At 53.9% G+C, this 22,362-nt stretch overlaps 1 protein-coding gene across 2 annotated transcripts; it reads left to right on the plus strand.

Annotated features, from left to right (window-relative positions):
- Positions 1–22: 22 nt before the first annotated feature.
- Positions 23–22,119, plus strand: SEC16B (SEC16 homolog B, endoplasmic reticulum export factor). Of its 2 annotated transcripts, none has more exons than XM_017815689.1 (26): positions 23–75; positions 1,352–1,685; positions 2,923–3,029; positions 3,562–3,667; positions 3,784–3,898; positions 5,045–5,174; positions 6,107–6,264; positions 6,858–6,919; positions 8,622–8,757; positions 9,312–9,542; positions 10,208–10,305; positions 11,256–11,337; positions 11,452–11,569; positions 11,868–11,979; positions 12,167–12,272; positions 12,918–13,058; positions 15,865–15,978; positions 16,639–16,711; positions 18,857–19,108; positions 19,564–19,634; positions 19,961–20,089; positions 20,256–20,363; positions 21,183–21,270; positions 21,374–21,471; positions 21,583–21,669; positions 22,014–22,119. In XM_017815689.1, the coding sequence occupies exons 2-26, from the start codon at positions 1,417–1,419 to the stop codon at positions 22,080–22,082; spliced, it is 3,060 nt and encodes a 1,019-aa protein (XP_017671178.1). In that variant the 5' UTR covers positions 23–75; positions 1,352–1,416; the 3' UTR covers positions 22,083–22,119. The 2 variants fall into 2 exon arrangements, with proteins under 2 accessions (XP_017671178.1, XP_017671179.1); XM_017815690.1 differs by having other exon boundaries at positions 19,964–20,089.
- The last annotated feature ends 243 nt before the right edge of the window (positions 22,120–22,362 follow it).

Genomic DNA, 22,362 nt, shown 5'->3' on the forward strand with positions numbered 1-22,362 from the left:
CCCTGGCCCATGTGGCACTGGACTTTGGAAGTGGCAACAGGGAGTGGAAGAAGAGCCCCAGCGGCCTCTAAGCAGGTGTGTGTGGCTGCTGTGGGGGGTGGATGGTGGTGGGAACCTCTGGCTGAAAACTGGGGGGCCCCTCAGTGGGACTGAAATGGTGTTTATGCCTGGGGACTATTTAGGGCAAGGATTTACCTGGATTTCACCTAGAAGGGCACAACCTGAGCCACCTCTGTTCAGACCTGTGTGTCTTACAGTCCTGAAATTACCACAAAGTGCCTTAGAATTTGAGTGAGAGGGGTGAGGAGGGGTTCAGACAGTGTGTGACCATCTGCCAGTGTTTGGGGAGGCTTGTGGTGATGGGGGCAGTTGGGGTACCAATGCTGCAAGAGGAGATGAGGGGGCTCGAGGGTGACACTCCCCCCCCGGCAGCTGGAGCTTCACTCGTGTGCTGACCTGGGTTCTTCTTAGAATCTCCTCTTCTGCATGGGACTGTTATAATTAATAATTAATTCTGGTGTCTACTTGGAATTCTTTCTGGACCTGAAAGGCAGGAGGAGAAATCCCTGTTGCTATCCCATCCCATAGCTCACAAGAGCATAGCTCCACTGCTCCCTGTCTCTGTCCTTACTCATTTCTTTGCACATAACTCCTTGTCCTGCTCAGAGCTTTGACAATATCCCTTCCCTACCACGTATAAAATGGGGTTTCACTGCTGTGTCACAGAGGTGAGGGTGATTTCTCACCTGTCTGGGAGGCCTGTGTGGTGCTTTGCAGCTGGGAATGTAGGAGGATCCTGCCTGGATGCCACCTGTCTAAGGGGGCTTTATAAGCAAGATGGGGACAAACTTTATAGCAGGGCCTGTAGCAATATGACAAGGGGCAATGGTTTTAAACTGAAAGAGGAGAGATTTAGATTAGGTTTTAGGAGGAAATTTTTCCCTGTGAGGGTGGTGAGGCCCCGGCACAGGTTGCCCAGAGAAGCTGTGGCTGCCCCATTGCTGGAAGTGTCCCAGGCCAGGTTGGAGGGGGCTTGGAGCAACCTGGAATAGTGGAAGGTGCTCCCTGCCTGTGGCAGGGGGTGGGATGAAATAATCTCTCAGGTCTTTTCCAACTCAAACCATTCTAGGGTTCAAGAATGCTTCCAAAAACGGCCCATTTAATGCTGGTGTTTTATAGGGACCTTGAAGTTGAGGCAGATGTGCAGAGATGGCTTTTCCTTGCCTCTGGGCATCTTGGAAAGGATGCTGGTTTTCCAGCACGCTCCCAAAAGCAGAGAGTAGCTGCCATGGGGGACTTGGAGGGGAGTGAAAAGCTGTTGATCAAACACACTGTGGCTTTTCCCTTGCAGGCCGCCAAAGTCGTTTGGGACTTTAGCTCCCCAAAACCTGAGAGGATCTTGCTGGCAAGCTTGTGATGGACCCCCGGTCCCCTGCCTGGCCCCCCCAGCCCCGGGAGAGGCCTCCAGCCTGGGGGGCTTGGGCAGAGGGGCACCACGGCCCCCCCTCCCCGCTCCGGCGGCAGCTCCTCCGCACAGGGCACCCCCCTCGCCCCGGCTCCTGGGACGGGAGCCACGTCCCGGGATACCCCCGGGAGGAGGGACACCCCCCCCGCAAGGACAGCCGCAGACGGGCCTCGGGGGCCGAGCACTACGGCAGCACCTACCCCAGCCCGCCGTACTCCAGGTGAGAGCTGCTCCCGCCGACCCCTCTCCTCGAAAACCTTCCTAAAACAGGGATCGTCCGTGTCACCGCCCGGGGGTCCTTGCCCTTGTGGCTGCGCAGGGAAACAGCGTGTCAGCGGGTGATGTCCGGCTATTAAAGCAGCCCCTGACTTGTGTATTTAAGGCTGTGTGGCAGTCGTAGCTCTGATTTCTTCTTCCAACTGTGGCTTCTGTGGTTGCCGTTTCACACGCTCCGTGTCGGTCCCGAGGTGCATTTTTCCCGCGGATTTGATTAAAAGCAGTCCTTTTTTCCTAAGTGCAAGGTGAACAATAAAAATGCAGAGGCTAATATAGGAGCAAGAGGCAGCCTGCAAGCTCAGCTGCTGAAACAGCAGAGGGTGGATGGATAAAATGTGGGCTGGAGGATGCTCTTGGTGCTGAGAAAGAGCTTCAATGCTCCAGCAAATTTGGGTTGATTTTCCTGAGTTATGGCCCTTGGTGAGTTATGGAGTGGGCATGTGGGGTTTTGAGGCTGAAGGATGCTCATGCTGGGAAGGGGGTGTTGCACAGGGCTGACCAAATCCCTGTGTAAACTGGGAAGGGTTAAGCAACCTGAGTGCCAGGTGGGTGGCTTGGCCTGGGAGCTGTGGGCACAGCAGCTCCAGAGCTCGGCAGAAAAGAAAAGGGAAGGTTCCAGCAAGGCCTTAGTGCCCCTTCCAGTGCCTACAGGGGCTACGAAAGAGCTGGAGAGGGACTTGTAACAGGGGCATAGAGTGACAGGACAAGGTGGAATGGATTAATGCTACCAAAGGGCAGGGTTAGATGGGATATTGGGAAGAAATTCTTCCCTGTGAGGGTGATGAGGCCCTGGCACAGGTTGCCCAGAGAAGCTGTGGCTGCCCCATCCCTGGAATATCTCAAGGCCAGGTTGGGTGGGGAGGTTGGAATGAGATGACTATTAAAGATCCCTTCCACTCCACACCATTCTGTGATTCCCTGAAACTGGGCATCACCTGAGACTTCAGTGCACAACTGTCTCACAGGTGGGGATGGGAAGGTATCCAGACCTCCTACTGCTCCTTCCAGGTGCGATGCTGGATCAGTGTCTGGCCCTGCCACTGGGCAGGGGGCCTGGCTTTATTTCCATCCCCATTCCTGCCTCCAAAGGTCCCATTCTTTGCACAGGTTTAACCCCAGATGTGGCCCAGAACCCACAGTGGTGCCCTTCCCTCCTCAGATTATGTCGTGTTGTTTTTCAGGCAAGGATATGAAGACCCCCACTGGCAGTATCCAGCAGCCAGCTACAGGGATGACTATCCCTACCAAAGCCACCAGAGGCAGCCGGTGGCCTGGCAGGGTGACAGAGGTATGGGCTTATCCTTGGGGTCTCAGGATGGAGGCAGCTTGCTTGCAGAAGAAGTGATGCTTTCTCTGGGGTGGGCTCTTCTCCCAGGGCTTGCACATGTGCAGGGCTTTTTCCTGCTCACACTCCTGGGTGGTGTTCTACCTGTGCAGCACAGGCTGCCAGTTTGCATTTAGGAAACCTGAGCAGGACCTAGGTGCACCCAAGGGATGTTTGATCTTCATTTCCACAGCTAAAATCCTGTGTCATTCCTGGTTCCGGGCTGAGCTTGATGGTGCTGTGTGATCATGGTGGCCAGGGCCTCTTTTCTGCTGTTCCTGGAGTTTTGGGGCTGAACAGAAGGGAAGGGAGGAAAGGGGAGAGGACATCAGTGCTGTGTTGACAGACATGTCCACGAGGGTGTTATACCTCCAATATGTCAGGACAATTTGGAAGCAAATGGGGTGTGCATGGCAGATTGCCGGACTCGTGGCTTTTCTTTTGCTCTTCATTGTTGCTCTGGAGGGGTGGTGCTAAATCTTGATTCCCTCTCTAGACCCAAGACAGGGAGAGCCTTATGGCAAGAGCACCAGTTACCAGGGCCAGCACTACTACAGGGGCTACCACCCCAACCTGGCCACGGGCCCCCCGGGGCAGGACAGGTAAGGGTGGGCACTCTGGGCAACCTGGGGCAACCATTGGCCGCAAAATCAGCAGGTTTGTGGCTGGTTCCAAAATTTTGGACCTTCAGGGTGTCTCCCTTTGCTCCCACCTGCAGGATGCAGACCTATGGTTCCCACGAGGAGAGCTACACCTCGGCTGCCAGGAGGGAAGGGGCAGGGGGAGAAACCCTCGGCAGCAATTCAGGGGAGGCTGGTGGCCAACCCCAAGAGGTAACCTCAGTATGGGCAGGGGTGGAGGACAAGAGGCTTGGGGAATTTCCCAGAGATTCGGGGAGCAATCCATTTGTCCCCACTCCAGGTGAGGAGAAAAGGGACACTTTGCTATGTTGCACTCAGTGTCTAACAGTCCCTGGGGATTATTTTAGTGGGTTATTAGTGTTTATGAACTCCATCTCCTGGGCTGTTGTTCCCCAAGTGAGGGGCTATGCACTGCTCTCTCGCAGAGCCAGGACAGAAATCCAGGCTTGGTGGGAAGCTTTTCTGCAACAGAGCTGGGGAAGGGGCTGTAGCACGAGCTGAGGGAGCTGGGGGGGCTCAACCTGGAGAAAAGGAGGCTCAGGGGGGACCTTCTCACACTCTACAACTTTCTGAAAGGAGGCTGTAGACAGCTGGGGGTCGGTCTCTGCTTCTGAGTAACAAGTGACAGGACAAGGGGAAACAGCCTCAAGTTGTGCCAGGAGAGGTTTAGGTTGGATATTAGGAAAAAAGTCATCACCAAAAGGCTTGTCAAGCCCTGGCACAGGCTGCCCAGGGAGGTGGTGGAGTCACCATCCCTGGAGGGATTTAAAAGGCTCGTAGGTGTGGCACTTGGGGTAGTGGTGCAAATGGCTAGGTTAATGGTTGAACTCAATGATCTTAGGGGTCTTTTCCAACCTAAAAAATTCTATGATTCCGTGATTCAGTCCTCCCTGGGTAGCTGGCAGCTGTGTGTCAGTGTCAGCTCCGTCAAACCAGTCCTGCTCCATCACACTTGTGTCCTGATTGCTGTTTTGCCAAGAAAAAATTAAAACATCAAATGAAAATATCAAATCGAAGCTGCTGTGGTGATTTTAGTCCTAGGTGATGCTTTTTCAGGTTCCCAAGCCCCATCTCCTTGGCTGTGTTGAGGAGCTCATCTTAGGGCCAGGACAGCTGTCAGACTAGACCAGTGGCTGATGTAAATTATTTTTCAAAGCCTTTGCAAAGGTTATGTGCCGGGATAAACCCAAGATGCTGCAGGGCATGAGCTGGGAATCAGCTTTGCTGCTCCTGCCAGGCACTTTCCTGGAGCAGCAGAGCTGTCCCACTGCCCTGGGAGCAGGAAAGCAGAGGTGTCCCTTGTTCCTCAGCCAGGTTTGTGTTCTCCCTTCCTCGCAGCCCAGCCTGCTCCTGCAGTACCACGAGTCAGGGCTCAGCTCCAGCAGCCATGAGCTCAGCCAGTACATCCGTGACGGTGCCGACCAGTATGACCCTGTGCTTCCAGGGAGCTGGAACGTGGAACAAACAGGTGAGCTGTGGGGGGGGTGTGATCTGACAAGGAGGGAGCAAAGGAATAAATGGCTGGGGGTAGGAGACTGGCTGTCTCACAGCTTTGGTCTGTTCCTGGAGGAGGTTTTGCAGGCACAAGGTGTGACTGTGGGGCTGTGGGGTGGGAGTGTGGTCTGGGGGCTCTGATAGGGTAGGTGCAGGACCTATTGTGCACACCTGCTGCTTTTGGGGACAGTTCTGGTATAGGGGGGTCAAGGGAGAGCTACTGAAGTTGGGGGACAAGGTGGGAGCTGGTCATGTCCTCCATAGTGGATGTGGGGTGGAGTCATGTTTTGATCTGATTGAGAGACACTTCTGCTTGAATTAAGGTGCAGAGTAGACCATGTGCTGAAGTCAATAGTATGGATTTTATTTAACAGTAAATGTGAGGTAAAGAGAGAGAAGGAAATAGGAAAGGGCCTGGAGAGGAGGAGAAACGAGATACCAAGCAGAAGACAGTCACCACCTGTGGATCCAGCAGCATCCTGTTGGTCCTTCTTCACCCTGGGCTTCTTAGTGGAGGGAGTCCTGGAGTTGTTCTTCTGGGGATACCAACTTTATACAGTCCAAGTTCTGGGTATCCATGAGGTGGTCGCAGATGCTATTCCCATAACTTGAGGTGATGTGTCTGAGCAGTTGCTTCCTTTCCCACAGCTTGCCACAGTGGAATTTTTGTCTGGATGCATTAACCAGGCTGTGCTAACCAGATCTCACCTTGCCAAGCCTGGAATTAGCACCTTCCTGTTGCAGATTCCTCCCTCCTGTGCTTATCCCAAGTTCCCACTGGGGTGGCTTATCCTATGGCAAGTTCTTTCTGTGGCCTTGACACAGTGCTTGAGACAGGCAGCTGTGCTCTATAAGTCCTTACAGGTTGGTATGAGGGGACTCACAGTGGCCTGTGTGTCATTGCAGGGAGTCCCTTGGTGCCCACCCTGACCCCGGCCGTTCCCCTCAAGTTCTCTCGGCCGCACACATCGCTGTGCTTCGGAGCTGGAGGACACCTGGTGCTGCCACGTCCCCACCACCCTGCAGAGGGGCAGCTGGCCCACGTTGATCTGCACAGCCTGGAGGTATGACACAGCCTGGACCCCCAGACTCCCCTGGTCCCCTCGCTGGAGTGACTCCTCCTGCCCTGAGGGCTGCAAACACCGTATTTCATCACCCAAATAGCCTCCTTAGCAGCCTTCCTGTCCCCTGCTCCCATCTTCTCTCCATCTCACGTGGATTTTTTGAGTCTGCATCGTGCCAGGCTCTGCTTTCAGCCTTCACCTCTGTAACCCTTGGCACCTGCTTGCAGTGATCCCTTCTGATGGAGGGGGACAGATGTGCTCTGTAACTCTGAGGGACAGGTTCACTCACCGTCCTGAGGTGCTCCAAATACAGAGGCTGTATCCATCCCCAGAGTCTACCACAGCATTTCAGTCTTCTACTTTTCCTCCCAAAGGAGGCAGATGGCATCTCAGCAGGCATTTCTTTCCTGGACCTTAGCCCTGGGTCCGTGTGATGGTTCGGGGTCTGTGCTTGGGGGTTCCCTTAAGGCAGCACAGACAGTGGGTTCACTGGCACCATGGAGCCCTTGGCCAAGGCACTGGCTTTCAGATTGCCCATCAGAGGCTGGCCTGGTTGCTGGAGTCCAGCTGCTGAATTTGCTTCTGTTTTTCAGGCACTCCTTCATGGCACGAAAGAGCTGGAGGAGCTGCAATCCTTCCCAGGGCCCCTGGCCAGGTATGCTGCACCAGCAGGTCCAGGAGCTGCGTCCTCCTGGCTGTCTCCTTTCAGAGGAGACATGAGCTCAAGGCAGGCTCCAGGGTCCTTGTGGTTTTGAGTTATCTGCAAAGGCCACATCTAAGTTCAGGATGGGATCCCAGCCCCTTTGATGCAGCGTGGGTTGATTTGGATAAAGGGAGATGTTTGGGGGTCTTTTTTGAATATTCATGGGGTGTGTGTTCCGTGTGGTTTGTATGTCTGACCTTATTTTGTACTGATGTCCCAGAAAAATGATTTTTTTTTGCATCTCTTTGTAAGTCTAAAGTCCTGGGTCAACCTGTGGTTAAGCTTTTCCTAAGGTTTTTGTCCCCTGAGACTGTTGAGCACAGAATGTGCCTTCATCCAGTGTGGGCCCTGGTGTGTTGCATCAAGTTGTGTCTGTGTTGTACTGGTTACAACAGTGTGTTTCTGGCCACTCACAATCCAAGCAGGGAGAGAAAAGGAAAAACTTTACTGAGCAAAAGAGCTGCATATACACAGGAACTGGGTAGAGGACCTGGAGGTCCCCCTGCACTGTGCTCTCAGGAGACCCCACTTGGAATACTGAGTATAGTTCTGGTTTCTCCAGCATAAGAAGGACATGGGAACTGTTGGAGAAAGTCCAGGGAAGGCCCATGAAGTTGATAAAGAAACTGGAGCACCTCCCCTATGGAGACAGGATGAGAAACTTGAGGCTGTTCAGCCTGGAGAAGAAAAGGTTGTGTGGAGGCCTCACATCAACCTCTCAGTCTCTGAAGGGGGACCTACAGGGAAGACAGAGAGGGAATCTTCGTTGGGAACTGTAGTGATAGGATAAGGGGGAATGGCTTCAAACTGAGAGTAGGTTTAGATTAGATACTGGGAAGAAAGGCTTCCTGAGAGGGTGAGGAGGCCCTGGGACAGGTTGCCCAGAGAAGCTGTGGCTGCCCCATCCCTGGAAATGTCCAAGGCCAGGCTGGATGAGGCTTGAAGCAACCTGGTCTAGATCAAGGTGTCCCTGCCCATGGCAGGGGCTGGAATGAGATGATCTTTAAGGTCACTTTTAACCCAAACCATTCTATGATTCTGGATTACCACTCGTGCCAAAGGGTACGTTGGGAATCTCCATATAATACGTTGGTTTGGTTGAATCAGGATCAACATCTTCATCCCCAGTATCTCTCCCCTGTCTCATCCATACTTTCTTTCCAACTCTCTGGCAATTTGATTGTACAAGAGCAATTTTGCCTGACTTGCAACCAGCTTAAAGGTTTCTGCTCGTGTTTCAGTCCCAAAGGGTTTCTGTGGTCACAAGTGTGACCCTCCACTCTGCCAGTTAAGTAACAGATTGTGCCTGCTCCTGCAGCCTCGGACATCCATGGATGTAATGGCAGCCCAGCAAAGCAAAACTGAGGGTCTTTGCAGATGGATGGAGGAAAATATTACCAGGAGGGCAGAGAGAGGGCTTGAAATGCACTTTGCATCCCTGAAACACAGAAACCTGCAGAGGCATAATAATGAGAAAATTTTGGAGGTTTTGAGCTTAAATGTGCTATGTGGTCATTGGCACAGGGGATCTTCTCCAGCTCTTGCTTGGGACCTTTGGCATTCCCATCAGTGAACCTGGGGACTCTTTAAGCCTGAATGATGTCCTAGATTGCTTTGCCTTGGGTTTCTTTGATGCCTTTCTCTGGTGCTGTAGGGAAGATCTGCACAAGGTGGATGTGATGACATTTTGCCAGCAGAAGATCGCCGTGGGCTGTGACCCCTCAACACAGAGGGGCAGAGATTCAGCTCTTCTCTGGAAACTCCTGGTCCTCCTCTGCAGGCAGAATGGGGTAGGTATCCCATGGAAGGGGATGACTTTTTTGATCTGAGAAATGAGACAAGTTGTATATCCCTTAGGTGCCTCTTGATCCAGTAGCTATTTTTAAGGGAGGCATGTACCTTAAGAGAATCCCATTTCCATAGCACTATCCATCAGTTTGATGCTGCCTGGATATTTGGAGCAAATTCTTCTCTGTGACTGCTTTTGATCCTGGGGAACCACCAACAACCCAATGAAAGGGACTGGTGCCACCTTTGCTGAGCAGCCAGCACTTGCATGTAAAAGGGGGTTGTTCCCTTAATCCATGGAAATCCACCCCATCTTAATCTGTGGTTGCTTGTTGGAAGCAGGTGGATAAGGTCTTCAGAGAGAGTGCAGTGAAGGTGTTCCTAGTTGTGCTGAATCCTTTTCTCTCCAAACCTGTGTGCTGGTGGCCAAGGCTGATCTGACTGGGGCGATGCGCTGGGATGAGGACGCAGGTGTTGTGAGGGTGTTGGACTGGAAGGGCCATCAACCTTTGCTTGTGGGGCAGCCTCCAAGTGCCTCCTTCCTTCCCTTTCCCAGTCCATGGTGGGCTCGGACACGGCTGAGCTGCTGATGCAGGACTGCAGGCGTGAGGAGAAATACAAGAGGCAGGAGCCTGCAGCCAACCTGGTGGGGCTGATGGACGACGAGTGGGCGTCACGGCAGGCGGGGACGCTGGACCTCATCACCGGGGAGGTCCCTCCCGTGGTGGAGACACAGGCACAGATAGTGGAGAAGTTCACCAAGCTCCTCTACTATGGCAGGAAGAAAGTAAGTGGTGAGTGGGACCCAGGACAGATGGGGCTTGAGGGTTTGTCCTCTTTAGGTGGGTTTTAAAGGGAAGGGTGGCCAAGAGGTGGTTGTGGGATCGACCCTTCAAATTGTGTTTGTACAACAGGGCTTTTGGCAGTGATTTCCCACCATTGGGAACTGGGATGGGGGATCCAAGTGAAGATGAGATGCAGAGGCTTTTACCAGCACTGCACCTTTAGTTTCATAGAATCCTAGAATGGTTTGGGTTGGAAGGGACCTTAAAGATCCTCCAGTTTCAACCTCATCTGCAGCTATGATCTCTAGGGATACCTAAGGCAGAAGGAGAAGACAGGAGGGTTGGATGCAGAGAAATTTGAGTGCCCAGGCTGGGATCCCACAGTGGTGGCATTGAGAGCTAGCAGGCAGCGCAGACCACTGGAAAATCAGGAGTCCTGCAAATCCCCAAGCGACAATATTGCCATGAAGGTCCAAGTTCTTGTAATTGTTCAAGGTAGAAAGATAAAGGGATCTCTCTGGAAGAGATTTTTGAAGGGTACTAATTACAGCCAGAGCAGTTACGGGCTCTTCTCTGAGCTGGGGGAGCAGAGGGTTCCCTGGCAATGGAGGAGGGCAGGGAAGCAGAGTTAATGCAAACCCTTTTTCTCCTCCGTCTTGGCCTGCAGGATGCTCTGGTCTGGGCCATGAGAAACCAGCTGTGGGGCCACGCCCTCTTCCTCTCCAGCAAGATGGACCCTCGGACCTACAGCTGGGTGCTCACGGGGTAAGTGGGAGAAGCCAAAGCAGGGTGTGATGCTCCATGGCTTTGCCAAGCCTGCTGTCCCTTCAGTGCCCTCAGCCCCAGAGCACTGCAAAAAGGGCATTGATTTCAGGTGGAGCTTTTTAGAGGAGGCAAAGAGGGGAGAGAGCATTCATCCACATAGGCCTGAGTCCTTCAGTCTTCCTGATGGACAGGAGAAACCAAGTGAGGGCTGAAAAGCAGGAGGAAAGCCATTCCCTGGATGTGTGGTGTTGATTTATTCTGAGTCTTTGGCTTCACCTCTGCACTAGCAAAGGCAGCCATGGGGCAGCGGGAGCTGAGCCATCTTCCCTGTGATCCAGCCTGGTCCCAGCTGTTCATCCCACTCGTATGAACATTTTCTGGTGGAATTAACGTACTTAGTCTGGATTGGGCTGATCCCTTCAGGGAGAGTTAAGCAGAAATTTTCTGTCTTGTGGAACCCAAATCCTTTTAAGGAGGTTTTATCCCTTGTTGTCCTGGAGACCTGCCTGCTCTGGAGGTAATGCAGATCGTCATCCCTGTGGGCTGATGATCCTCTCTGCCTCCTTTTTACAAGGGCATGGAGTGATAGGACAAGGGGGAATGGCTTAAGCTGAAGGAACGTAGATTTAGATTGGATATTGGGAAGAAATTTTCCCCTGTGAGTGTGGTGAGGCCCTGGCACAGATTACCCAGAGGAAACTGTGGCTGCCCCATCCCTGGAAGCATCCAAGGCCAGGTTGGACAGGGCTTGGAGCAACCTGGGATAGTGGAAGGTGTCCCTGCCCATGGCAGGGGGTTGCAATGAGATGATCTTTAAGGTCCCTTCCAATCCAAACTATTTTGTGATTTGCTGGAAAGCCCCTCAGGACGTCACTTTCGTGGAGCATTTGGGACATGCCCCTGGAGGTGAATGAGGGTTTGGAGTCCCTATCTCTGCTGTCTCCTTGCAGGTTCACCAGCACACTGGCCACGAATGACCCCCTGCAGACCCTCTTCCAGCTCATGTCAGGAAGGATCCCTCAGGCAGCGCTGGTCTGTGAGCAGGAGGCTGCCCCTGGCACGTTCCCCTGTGCTGTCACCTGCCTGTGACACCCACCTTGTGGTGACAATCTCTGCTCACCTTTGCTCTTCTCTGTCTCCCTCCAGTGCTGTGGCGATGCCACGTGGGGGGACTGGAGGCCCCATCTGGCTGTGATGTTGTCCAACAAGGTTGGAGACATGGAGCTGAACCACCGAGCCATCGTCACCATGGGAGACACTTTGGGTGAGCTGAGACCATTGGGAGCAGCTGTCATGGGGGAGTGGGCACCTACAGTATCAGAGTTGGAGCTGCTCAGGCTCCCCTGGTTCTACCACTGAACTGAAACCTAGGTACGGAAATCAGCAGTCAGGGAAAATGGACAAAAAACGTGGAGAAGGGAGGGGTCGGGGTCTGCATGGACAGAGAAGGAAGGCAGGGCTGTTGGGTCTGGGCTTTTGTTTGAGCTCGGGGGCCTCCAGCACAACACTGACTACATGGTGATGTCTCAGGACTAAATGTTTGCCTTTTCACTCCCATCCAGCCAGCAAGGGAGCAGTCGAAGCAGCTCATTTCTGCTACTTGATGGCAGACATCCCTTTTGGCTACTTCAGGGACAAGGCAGCCCGCATGGCCCTGCTGGGCAGCAGCCACCGGTGAGCGAGCCCGGGGGGCTGATGCTCCTGCCAGGGGCACCTGTCCCACCTTCCGCCCACCCCTGGGATCTCACTCCTATGCCAAAGCAATCCCTGTTTGGGGTTTTCCTGCTGTGAATGTAAGCTGTGTGGGGCTTTTTGGGCAGGGACCTCTGCTCTTGCTTGCTGACCCTACTCTTCCCTGCAGCCAGGTGTTTGCCCGGTTTGCCAGCACGGAGGCCATCCAGAGGATGGAAATCTTGGAGTACTGCCAGCAGCTACGACAGCCTGAATCCTTCCTGCTCCCCTTCCAGGTAGCAGAGACGCTCAAGTACATCTTGTGCAGCAGCTCAGACCTGCCCCAAAACATGAACCCATCCTCATAAAGCCAAGAATTCAGGCTGCTCCTGGGGCTTGTTCCCTTGTTGGGCTTTGGAAGTGATGGGGAGGCTGCTTTGGCACAGAGGGGGGTCACCCAGGGCAGATTTTGGGGTGCACAGTGTGTGTGATCAGTGCTTGCTCAGGTCTGGTTGCCTTCCTGCTCTCTGGGTGGTGGATGGACTTGTCCCATGGCAAACCAGCACCTGCCTGTTGCTGCCTCAGGATACACCCATGGAAGTGTTTCAGGCCAAGCTGGATAGGGCTTGGAGCAACCTGGTCTAGTGGAAGGTGTCTCTGCCTCCATGGCAGGGAGGCTGGAAAGCGATGATCTTTAATGTCTCTTCCAACCATTCTGTGATTCCATGGAGCTGCTGTGTTCTCCCCACCACCTGCCTGGTTCAGGGGGTGGGGCTGGATGCTCCCATGGGAACGGGTGGAAGTGCCCCTGAACTGCAGGTCACGAGAGCCATGATCTGGGTGCTCCAAGTCACACTGGGATGATGTGCCATGGCAGAGGGCACTCCCAGGCACATCCCTCTCCCTGCTCCGCCGTGGCTCCTGTGCTTCCCTCTCCCCAGGTGTACAAGCTGCTCTATGCCTCCCGCCTGGCTGACCACGGGCTGCCAGCCCAGGCCCTGCAGTACTGTGAGCAGATCTCCACGGTGCTCCTGCACCAGGACCCAGCCACCCACCCTGTTCTGGCCCAGCAGGTGATGAAGGTGAGTCTGGGACATCCTCCATCCTCAGCACGCTGTGATACCCACTCAGGAGCAGCTCTGAGCAGCCCCCCAGGGTTTGCTGCCTGGTGTGGGTGGAGTACAACAAAGCCAACACCTCTTTGGGGTCTCTAATCCCCACGGATTTAGGGTAGAAAGCAAGGGAATTTTGTTGACTGCCAAGTAGGGGCAGAGTTATTTGGAAATAAAGGATGCTTTTAGTTCTGGAGGGGCTTTCTGAACTTCTAAATGGCACAGACTTTAGAAGCTGAAGTGTGAATGCTTCACATTTCCCCTCTAGTACACTACCCATGACTCTGGTTACCTGCTGGGGGCATTTTTGGGGTGACAGTGAGTAGGAGCAGGTCCCAGCTTGCAGCACCAAGCACAGCCCTCTGCTTCATGAGCAGGGTGCTGGGGCAGGGAGGGGTGAAGCAAATCATCCCAGGTTCCCTGGGAAGGTTGGGAGCTGTAGGGAGACCAGGTCTGTCCTCTTTGTGCACATCACCAGGGCAGTGCCAGGGCTGCTTAAGCCTTCCTCCATCCTTTGAGACAAGGTTGGACGGGGCTTGGAGCAACCTGGGCTAGTGGAAGGTGTCCCTGCCCATGGCAGGGGGTTGGAATGAGATGATCTTCAAGGTCCTTTTCAACCCCAAACCATTCTGTGGTTCCATGAAAGGGGCACAAGCTGTGGTGCCCCTGAGGTGAGGGGCAGCAAGGATGCCCATCTGAAGCAGGTGCTGCTGAAATCACCCAAAACTTGGCTGGCACGGCCCCCCTCCTCCCCCAATCATTGAAGCCTATTTACTGTGTAACAGCCTCTCAGATCTGCTGTTCTGCTGGGGATAATGCTTCTCCTGGGAGAAAACACTTTCATCTGAAAAACTAGTGCATTCGTAGACGCTCTTGTCTTTGATGTTTTAGGCTGTGTTACAAATTATGATACACATTAGTGTTTGATTAAGACTTCCCCTCTTTTGAAGCTAGGGACTATATACAACCAGGTGCTGGTTCATTAATATTGGATCAAAGTGCACATTAGCTTTCGGATTAAACATTCCTCCCGTTTAGGAGTAATCATGCTTATAATTTCCTTTTTCCTGCAATTGATTTAGGATGAACATAGGTGTGTTTGTAAAGAGGTGGGACAGTGGGTCTGTAGGGAGTTCAAACTCCTGGCTGGGTGCTGGGTTACTCTGCTCTCCATGGCCAGGCCCTGTCCCAGGCTGGGCTCTGGCTGTGCAGGTCATGTCTTGGTGTGACATCAGAGTTGGGAAGTGTGTTTTGTGCTCGTTTGGAGTTTGTTTTTAAAAAGTTCAGGAATAGAAAGAAATGTCTGATGGAGAATAGTGTGGAAGGGATAGCTGAGACCTGTGTGCTGTGGAGCTGCAAAGACCTGTGTGACTTTGAGTTGCAAAGTCACCTCTGGATGGCTTTTGGTGGCCCTTGATACAGCAAGCTCATAGCAAAGTGTCAAAGATAAATGAGCGTGAAGGAGCTGGGGGATAACTTGATAAACCTCCAAGAAGTGGGTTGATGCCAGCAAGAGAAAATTCAGTAAAGATGTGGATGAAGAGCAGTGCTTTGAGTGTCATCTCCCCTCATCCAGCTGTCTTAAAACTGGACTCTTGTCTAAGCAGTTCCTTCAGGCTGGGATTTAGCTCTGCAGGGAGCCCTTCATCTCATCCTGGACTTCTGGGTTGCTCCAAAAGAACCTCTTGCTCCACTGATGGTAGCTGGAGCCCCATGTCACTGAGAGGGCTGCAGCCAGGGCAGCAGGACTCCTCTTTGGCAGGAGGAATTAAACACACAGCAGCAATACTGCAGAGAGGGACCTGGGGGAGACAGTGGAGCATGGAAAAAATACCGAGCAGCAGCATAACAGGATGTTGATACAAAAGGAAAAAAAAAAGCCAATGTTACAGTGCTATTCAGGGTTTTAAGAGCAAAAACTGCATGTCTGAGACAAGGAGGTGATAATCCCCCTCTGCTGGGGTCTCAGGGGTCTTGGCTGGGGCACTATGTCCTGACTGGGAGACAGGGCCAAATTGGAGCAAGCGCAGTAGAGGAGAGTTGGGGTGATAAGAGATTGAGGAGGAAATGACCTCTGAAGAAGGCCTCGGGGTTATTTCTTCTAGGCAAGATATGCTGGGGGGGGAAGGGGCACGGGGGGATGAGATAACAGCCCTCTGGCACGCAGGAGGCTGCTCTTTGGGGATGCTGCCTGGCTGTCCCTGCAGCTTCCACGGGAGCAGGGATAGAGAGGCTTAATTTGTAGCAGGGAAGATTCCACTTAGATATTAAGAAAAAACTCTTTAGCTCTAAGGATGTTAAGCATCAGGAGACAGGCCTGGGAGGCTGTGAAATCTTCTCAGAGATTTGTAAGCACAGATCAGACAACCACCAGCTCCTGCCCATCCTTGTGGGGTAGGTGAGGGGCTGATGCACAGCCCTGGAAGCTGGGCTCTTTCCAGGGCTCCTGGTGGGGTGTCCTGCAAACCTGGCAGTGCCCCAGGCTGGCTGTTAGGTGGGAAAAAGATGATGATAGTTACCTGCCTGTTTGATGTGAGGAGCATTTTGGCCACAGGTATTTTGGCATCTCTGTGGACCCTGCAGGGCACAGGATGAGCCAGCACCTCCGTGGCAGTGTGGGCGAGGGAAAAAGTCCTGCACAAGAGGCTAGTGTTACTTTTACCCCCATATTGTGAAGTGATGCTATTTTCCCCTGACCCGTGTGCCCAGCCATGTGCAGTTGATCCCTGTGGATCTGACATGTGTGATGATCTCTGTTGTCCTCCTGGCCCCACAGCTGGCTGAGAGGCTGAAGTTCTCTGACCCTCTGCTCCTGGAGATGCCGGAGCAGGACCAGACGCTGGAGCCTGACTGGCTGGAGCAGCTCCGAGCCTGCTGCTGGGAGCGGGAGGTGAGGAGGAGTGAGGATGGAGTGGGACAGCTGGTCTGTGTTGTTTTGTCTGCAGGAGCATCCTCCTCCTCTGTCCTCAGTCTGAGGGGACGAGGAGGGATGCTCAAAGGTTGTTGTTTCCCCGGTGTCCTCTCTCTCAGCTTGCGAGCCCTGAGATGTGGTCTCTGCTGTGGGACCTGCAGCTTCAGTGTGAGCAGTGCCTGAGGGCTGCAGAGCTTCACAGGAGAGAAAACACTCCTTCTTTTGGCTCAAGGGGGGCAGGCAGGGGCTGGTGCGTGGGTGGGTGATAATATCCCCTTGCAAGGAGGATGTTGCAGAGGACACTGGTGGGGTGTCACCTCGCGGGTGTACTCCTGGATCTATACCTGGTCCTTGGATGAATGCTTTTTGTTCAGGTTTCATGCCTGCTTTTGGTTTTGTGGCCTTCCCCATCTCATTTCTCCTGACTGCTCCCAGTGGTGCTGCAGCCCACCCTCATTTGCTAGGACAGAGCTGTCTCTGTGCTGGTGTGGGTCTCACCTGCAGTCTGGTGCAGGCTGTGAGGCCCAGACCCCCAAGCACCATGCTTTCCTTTACACTGGCCTTGTGGTTTCCTTGGTTTTTGCTCTGTGACATCCTTTTTTCTTTGTTTTGTCATGTTTTCCCTCTGACTCCTTGCAGGTGGAAGATGACCTTCCTCCAGAGGTGGTCCCGGCTCAGCCAGAGCTCTCCTGTGCTGTTCCTCCCACAGCAGGTAAAGAAAATGAAGCAGCAGGTTGTGGTCACCACAGCAGGCTTTTCCATATGTGGAATTGTGTTGTCACGGGCTGGGAAGCAGCTCCCCACTCCCTGGAGTTTTTTCCAGCAGCTACTCCTTGCTCCTTGCATCCCCCCAGAGCTCAAAGGTTGCTCCTGCCTGGATGCATCCCTCAGGCATGGGCTGCAAAGTGAGGGGTTGATACTCATGTCCTCACACAAAATCTGCATAATTTGGGCCTAATTACCACAGCTTCAGGGGTCCCTGTGGGTGCTGTGGGAGGAGAAGAGGAGCTGGGGGTGGGAGCTGGATGAGGGATGTGCCTCCTGGCTGAGCCTCGGGGGAGATGGCCCCATTCCCAGGCAGTCCTGTGAGGGTGCAAACTGGAGCTGAACTAAAGGGATTTCACACTTACAGAGTGAAGGATTTGGGAAGGAGCTCATCCTGCTGTGTGCAGAGCTGCAGGATGCCTGTTGGTGAAGCCCCAGCATTTCCCCTTCCCTGCTGCCTCTTTGACCCCTTTGCTTTGCCTCTTGGTGACCCCAAGAGTCCCCTCCAGCATCAGCCCACACAGAGGGCCAAGAGACACCAGGATGAGGGACACAACCCTTCCCTGGTGTCAAGGGAAGAGCTGGAGAGCTTTCCCTTCCCAGCTGGACAGTGCATCCATTGGGATGTCCCACTGAGGAGAAGCCAGGGGCTGGTGACCCATCAGCATTGCTTCACATCCACGCCCATCAGCTGGGAACCCCTGCACAGCCCCCTGCTCCTTGCTGCTGCTTGGATCTAGCTCTCTGCTGGGAATGCTGGCACTGAAGGGTGAAGAACAGAGGCTGGTGCAGACAGGATGAAACACAACTAATTCCTTCAAGATGTTGCTTCCTATCAGCTTCCCCTGCTGCTGCCAAATTCCTTTTCAGAGAGCTTTCCCAAGCAGTAAAAAGGATCATCAATCCTAATTGCCTTCTGCTGCTATCAGGGCTGAGGCTATGATCTTCCTTCCCTGGAAGGAAGTCCCAGGTGTGATGATCCCATTGGCTCGGCTTCTCCAAGCAGTCAGGTCTGCTCCATGTGGTCTCTGCAGCTCACTTTGCCAATGCTTGGCCCTTTTGTTCATTGTGAAGGGTGCCCAGAGTCACCACCTGAGGGACTCTGCATGCAGAGAAAGCTGGCTTGGGGCTGAATCCATCCATCTTGGAAAGACAAAGCCTGAATGAGGTGCCAGAGAGGGATATCCACATGGTCACGACAACCTCCCCCTCCATCCTTATAGCCTGGGCTGTCCTCCCTGACTTTTTCCAGCTGAGCTTGCCAGGCAGCATCAAATTGAGCATCCATCCTCCTCCCTGTGGATCTTGAGCATCTCCAGGCCATGTGGGAGCAGCTCACTGAAGCCAACCCTGAGCAAGCTGGAGGCAATGCTGGCAGCAAAGCAGAGGGTTTGGTAGCACTGCATCCAAGAGGTGCCATAGTCTTTCCCTATGGGATCTGGGTCCTGCCTGCCATGTTTCATGGCAATGGGAGAGAAGTTTTCCAGGGCCCAGTGTGTTTCTGGCAGGAGGCTGCCGAGCTGGAATAAACAGGACTCCCACCTGGGACCAGTGTGTGTGTTAAATAAAACAAACCCCACTTGCTCAACCAGCCTTTCAAATAAAAACCCAGCCCTGAATAAATCTGCTTAAAGCAAGAAACTCATCCATGGGCGCTGCTGTGGAGCAGGACTAAAACTTCCTGGTGAATTTTCTTTCCTGCTCAGAATGTGCAGCAGGAATGAAGGAAAAGGCTCAAGGCCCCAGGCTCCTTTGAAATTCTGGTGCATATGCTGCTTGTGGGCTCTTTGCTTCCATATCATTCCCCTTCTGAGCTCCTTTGCAACCTCAGGCACGTTCCCAGGAGGTTTTTTCCCCCTTGTCTTTCCCAGCCCACCTTCCTTGAGGCCTCTGAAAGGTTCCTGCTGCTGTGCTGTGTCCTACCTCCTCCCTTGCTTGATCCCTGGGGTCTTTCCTCCTTCCCCCAGCTCCTGCTGATGTGTAAGAGGATAATTCTGTGCAGAAGTCTGATGGAATTATAAACATTATAAAAATTGTGAGCTCCTGAGGTGTGGTTTTTTTGTTGTTGGTTTTTTTGGGGTTTTTTTTGCAGATGGAGAGCCCGTCAGTGAGCTTTCCCAGAGCGAAGGCTACCAGTACGACCCGTGGTCCCAATCTGTGCCACCCCAGGGACCCAGCTCCCAGGAGGATGTGTCCCCGTGGTCCCCAGCCCCTGCTCAGGCTGCAGAATCACCGCTGCTCAGTGCTGGCCAAGAGCTGCAGCTCCCCCCATCCTCCCCAGGAACAGACACCCCTCCAGGAGGGGGTTTTGCTGAGCCCCCTCTGCAGCCAGTGCTGCCAGCAGGTGAGTGCTGCTGCCTTGTTTCCCCCCAAAAATCACAGAATCCCTGAATGTTTGTGTTGGGAGGCACTCAAAGCTCATCTTGTTCCAGCCCCCTGCCATGGGCAGGGACACCTTCCACTAGACCAAGTTGCTCCATGCCCCATCCAACCTGGCCTTGAACACTTCCAGGGATGGGGCAGCCACAGCTTCTCTGTGCCAGTGCCTCATCACCCTCACAGGGAAGAATTTCTTCCTTAGAAATTGCCTTTAAGATGCACCAGTTCAGCCTTCACCTCCCTGGTGCTGGCAGGGACAGGGACCAGAATGGCCTTTTGCATCTCTTGGGGGACATCTTGGCCACCACAAGGGTGACCGTGCTCTGGGATGGGATGATAGAAGCACTGGAAATACCTGTGATGGATACATAAGAGCTCCTTGGGTCAAACCCTGACTCTGTCCTCCCTTCTGCTCTGCAGGAGGAGGTGGAGAGCCCTGGGATGACCTGCTGTGCCCCAGGAGCGTGCAGCCAGCCTTCCCAGCAGAGCAGGTGAGTCAGAGGGGCCAGGGACACCATCCCACTGGGGGTCCTGGGGGGAATCTGGGACTTGCTGGCTTATCCTTCCACACACTGAACTTGCACAGAATCCCCCCATCATGGTGTCAGTGGTCTCCCTGGGGGACAGCTTCCCACCACTGGAGTGCCTGGCTGTGCCATGCTGTGTGTGCTCCTGCTTACACCTGCTGTGTAAGGGATGTAGGGTTCCTTAGGGATGCTCTCCACCAATCCTGGCATGGAGGACTCCCAGGGGCACCCTGACCATGCCCTGTGCAGCCCCTCTGGGGACAGCACGTGGCAGCTTCAGTCTGTGACAGCAGGAGGAGTTACAGACAAGGACTCGGACTGCCTCAGAGACCTCCACTGTCTCCTTGGATGACAGCCGGCCTTCCTCAGAGAGCGAGGACACTGCCCAGGAGGAGGCGGAGAAGCCGGATGAGGACAAGGTGAGCACGATTTGAGCCTTGTGACCTGAGCTTGCATGTCCCTTTGCCAGCCCAGCCCCTGGCAAAGTGGTGCCCATTCCCAGCAGGTGTCTGGGGGGGCCCCAGGGCATTCTCACCACCTCATCCCTTTCCTCTCTTTTCCTTTGTGACAACCTCCATTTCCCAGAGCTCTGGATTCAGGTGGTTTGGCTGGTTTCGGTCGAAACCCACCAAGGAAACTTCTCCCAAAGCCGCATCCGAGACAGACTCAGACCCCCCCATGTCAGAACCGCAGGTAGGGGACAAAATGCTGTCCTGGCCCTGGTGACACCCCGTGTGACACATCTCCCCATCACCTGCTGCTGCTGTGCTCATCCAGAGGCTGTGCCACTGCCCAGCTCTTCGTGGCCGTGTCCCTTTCTGTGTGGGGACAGAGCTCGACTGGGAGCCCTTTCAGCCTGGAAGTGAATCCTTGATTAATAATAATTGTAAATTTATAAAGCCTCTTTAATGTGGGAGGTCCTCTGAGCCCTTGGCAAACTCCACGGGGATTGCTTGCTCTGCGCTGGAGCGGAACACAGCTGTGAGTGGCAGGTTTTAGGAGCTGAAAGGATGGGAAAAACTCTTTAATTGGAAGCACAGCAGCAAGGGGGAAGCAGCCATGTGTGGTTATCCCAGTCCTGGCCAAGTCCTCAGGGTGTCACATCCCTGAGGGTGGGCTTGGAGCTAGGTCCACCACCCCTGAAAGTTTCCTCCTGGTTGAGGAAGACCTACAGTCCCAGAGCAGGAAATTCTGGGATATTATTCCAAAACTAGCAGGAAATGAAGAACGGAGGGGGATCCATGGACCTGGGTGGCCCCTCATGCTGTACCCAGGCTTGGCGTGCAGCCTTCTGCCTAATTCAGAGCTGTGGGGTGGTTTACCTCTGTGGCAGGGTTGCTTGCCCTGACCCTGTAGCCACTCCTTAGCTGGGTTTCCTGCAGCTCCTGGGGCACCTCTCCAGCAGGACTGGGTGCAGAGTGGGACCCCAAACGTGTGGTGTGTGGTACCTGGCACAGGGGTTCTCTCACCACACAAGGAGTTTCTGCTCTAAACGGGTGGCTGTGGTTTCAGGAGCGGACATCGCCATCGCCATCCCCACCCGATGCCCCTCTCACAGCTGGGACAAACCCTTTGGCTCAGCCTCTCTCCAGAAATCCTGGTAAATGCTGTGTAGGTCCCCTCACCCCTCTTCCCAACAACCTTTTAGAATCTTCTCTTAAGGTTAAGGTTTGGGGGTTTTTTGTTGTTGTTTCTTGCCCCAGGAGGAACACAGGTTCAAAATACCTTTGGTTTTAGTCCAGTGTCCTTGGAGGTGACAGGCTCACAGGACAGGGACGGAGAGCAGTCAGCAGGACAGCAGGTGAGGCGAGGAGGGGGATGTGTCTGTGCATGATGAGGGGTGTCCAGGACACCTCTCTGCTTGGGGAGGCTCTGAAATTGGGGGGTGGCTGTTAAATTTCTTTCTCTTCAGCCCTTCCAGGCAGGCTACCCCGGGCCTCTCCCACCTCTCCCACCACTGGGGACAATCCCCCTCTACAACCCTGCCCAGGTCTCTCAGGTGAGAGCATCTTCCCAAGAGGTGGGCGGTGCTGGATGGGGCTGGGAGTGGTTCTTGGCTTTGGGGGGACAGCTTCTGGGTTTGGATGGGGGGGTGTCTTCTGGCTTTTGGGGTGATGCCAGATAGCAGGCTATCTGCTGTGGGCAGGGGGATTTGGGGGACACCAGCCCCGGGGTCTAAGGGGTTTTATAAGAAAATAAATTGGTGGAGGACAGTGATGGGAGAGTGATAGAGGATGGAAGTGGTGGGGCGGATATATGCGTGGCTGCATCCTGATGACAGCAAATTCATGTTTTGGGGTACAACCCACCCTTACACCACCCCTCTCTCTCTCTGTTTCCCAGCTTGCTGCTGCTGCCAGACCCACCCAACCCAGGCTGCTTTCCCAGCGCCGCTACCCCAACCCGCTGTGAGGGGGCTAGAGGGGTGGCATGTATCAATTGCAGGAAGTTTTTTAACCAAATTGGTGTTTGTGGTTATTTTGGGGGGGAGGGTGGTGGCAGAGGTTGGCAGCATCTGCCAACCATTTGGTGGGGGAACCTTGTAAAGTAAGGGGTAGGTTTGTGGGTTTGAAATCAATACGAGCTGGGGGGGTGGGATGAACAGTTTGACCCAGGTGGGACCCCACCTACGAAGCCTCCCTTCTGCAGTAATCCAGCTGGCACTGGGTGAGTTCACCTGGGGACTTTGGAG

Source organism: Lepidothrix coronata, unplaced genomic scaffold, assembly GCF_001604755.1.
Source record: "Lepidothrix coronata isolate B3197 unplaced genomic scaffold, Lepidothrix_coronata-1.0 Scaffold52, whole genome shotgun sequence".
Lineage (NCBI taxonomy): Eukaryota > Metazoa > Chordata > Aves > Passeriformes > Pipridae > Lepidothrix > Lepidothrix coronata.

What these genes read in the sequence shown, in the direction of transcription:
- SEC16B (XM_017815689.1), top strand. Translation starts at nt 1,417, where the DNA reads ATGGACCCCCGGTCCCCTGCCTGGCCCCCCCAGCCCCGGGAGAGGCCT. An exon ending in CCTGCTGCTGGGAGCGGGAG is followed by an intron (nt 15,979 to 16,638) that starts GTGAGGAGGAGT and finishes GACTCCTTGCAG; the next exon opens with GTGGAAGATGACCTTCCTCC. An exon ending in GCCTCTCTCCAGAAATCCTG is followed by an intron (nt 21,271 to 21,373) that starts GTAAATGCTGTG and finishes TTCTTGCCCCAG; the next exon opens with GAGGAACACAGGTTCAAAAT.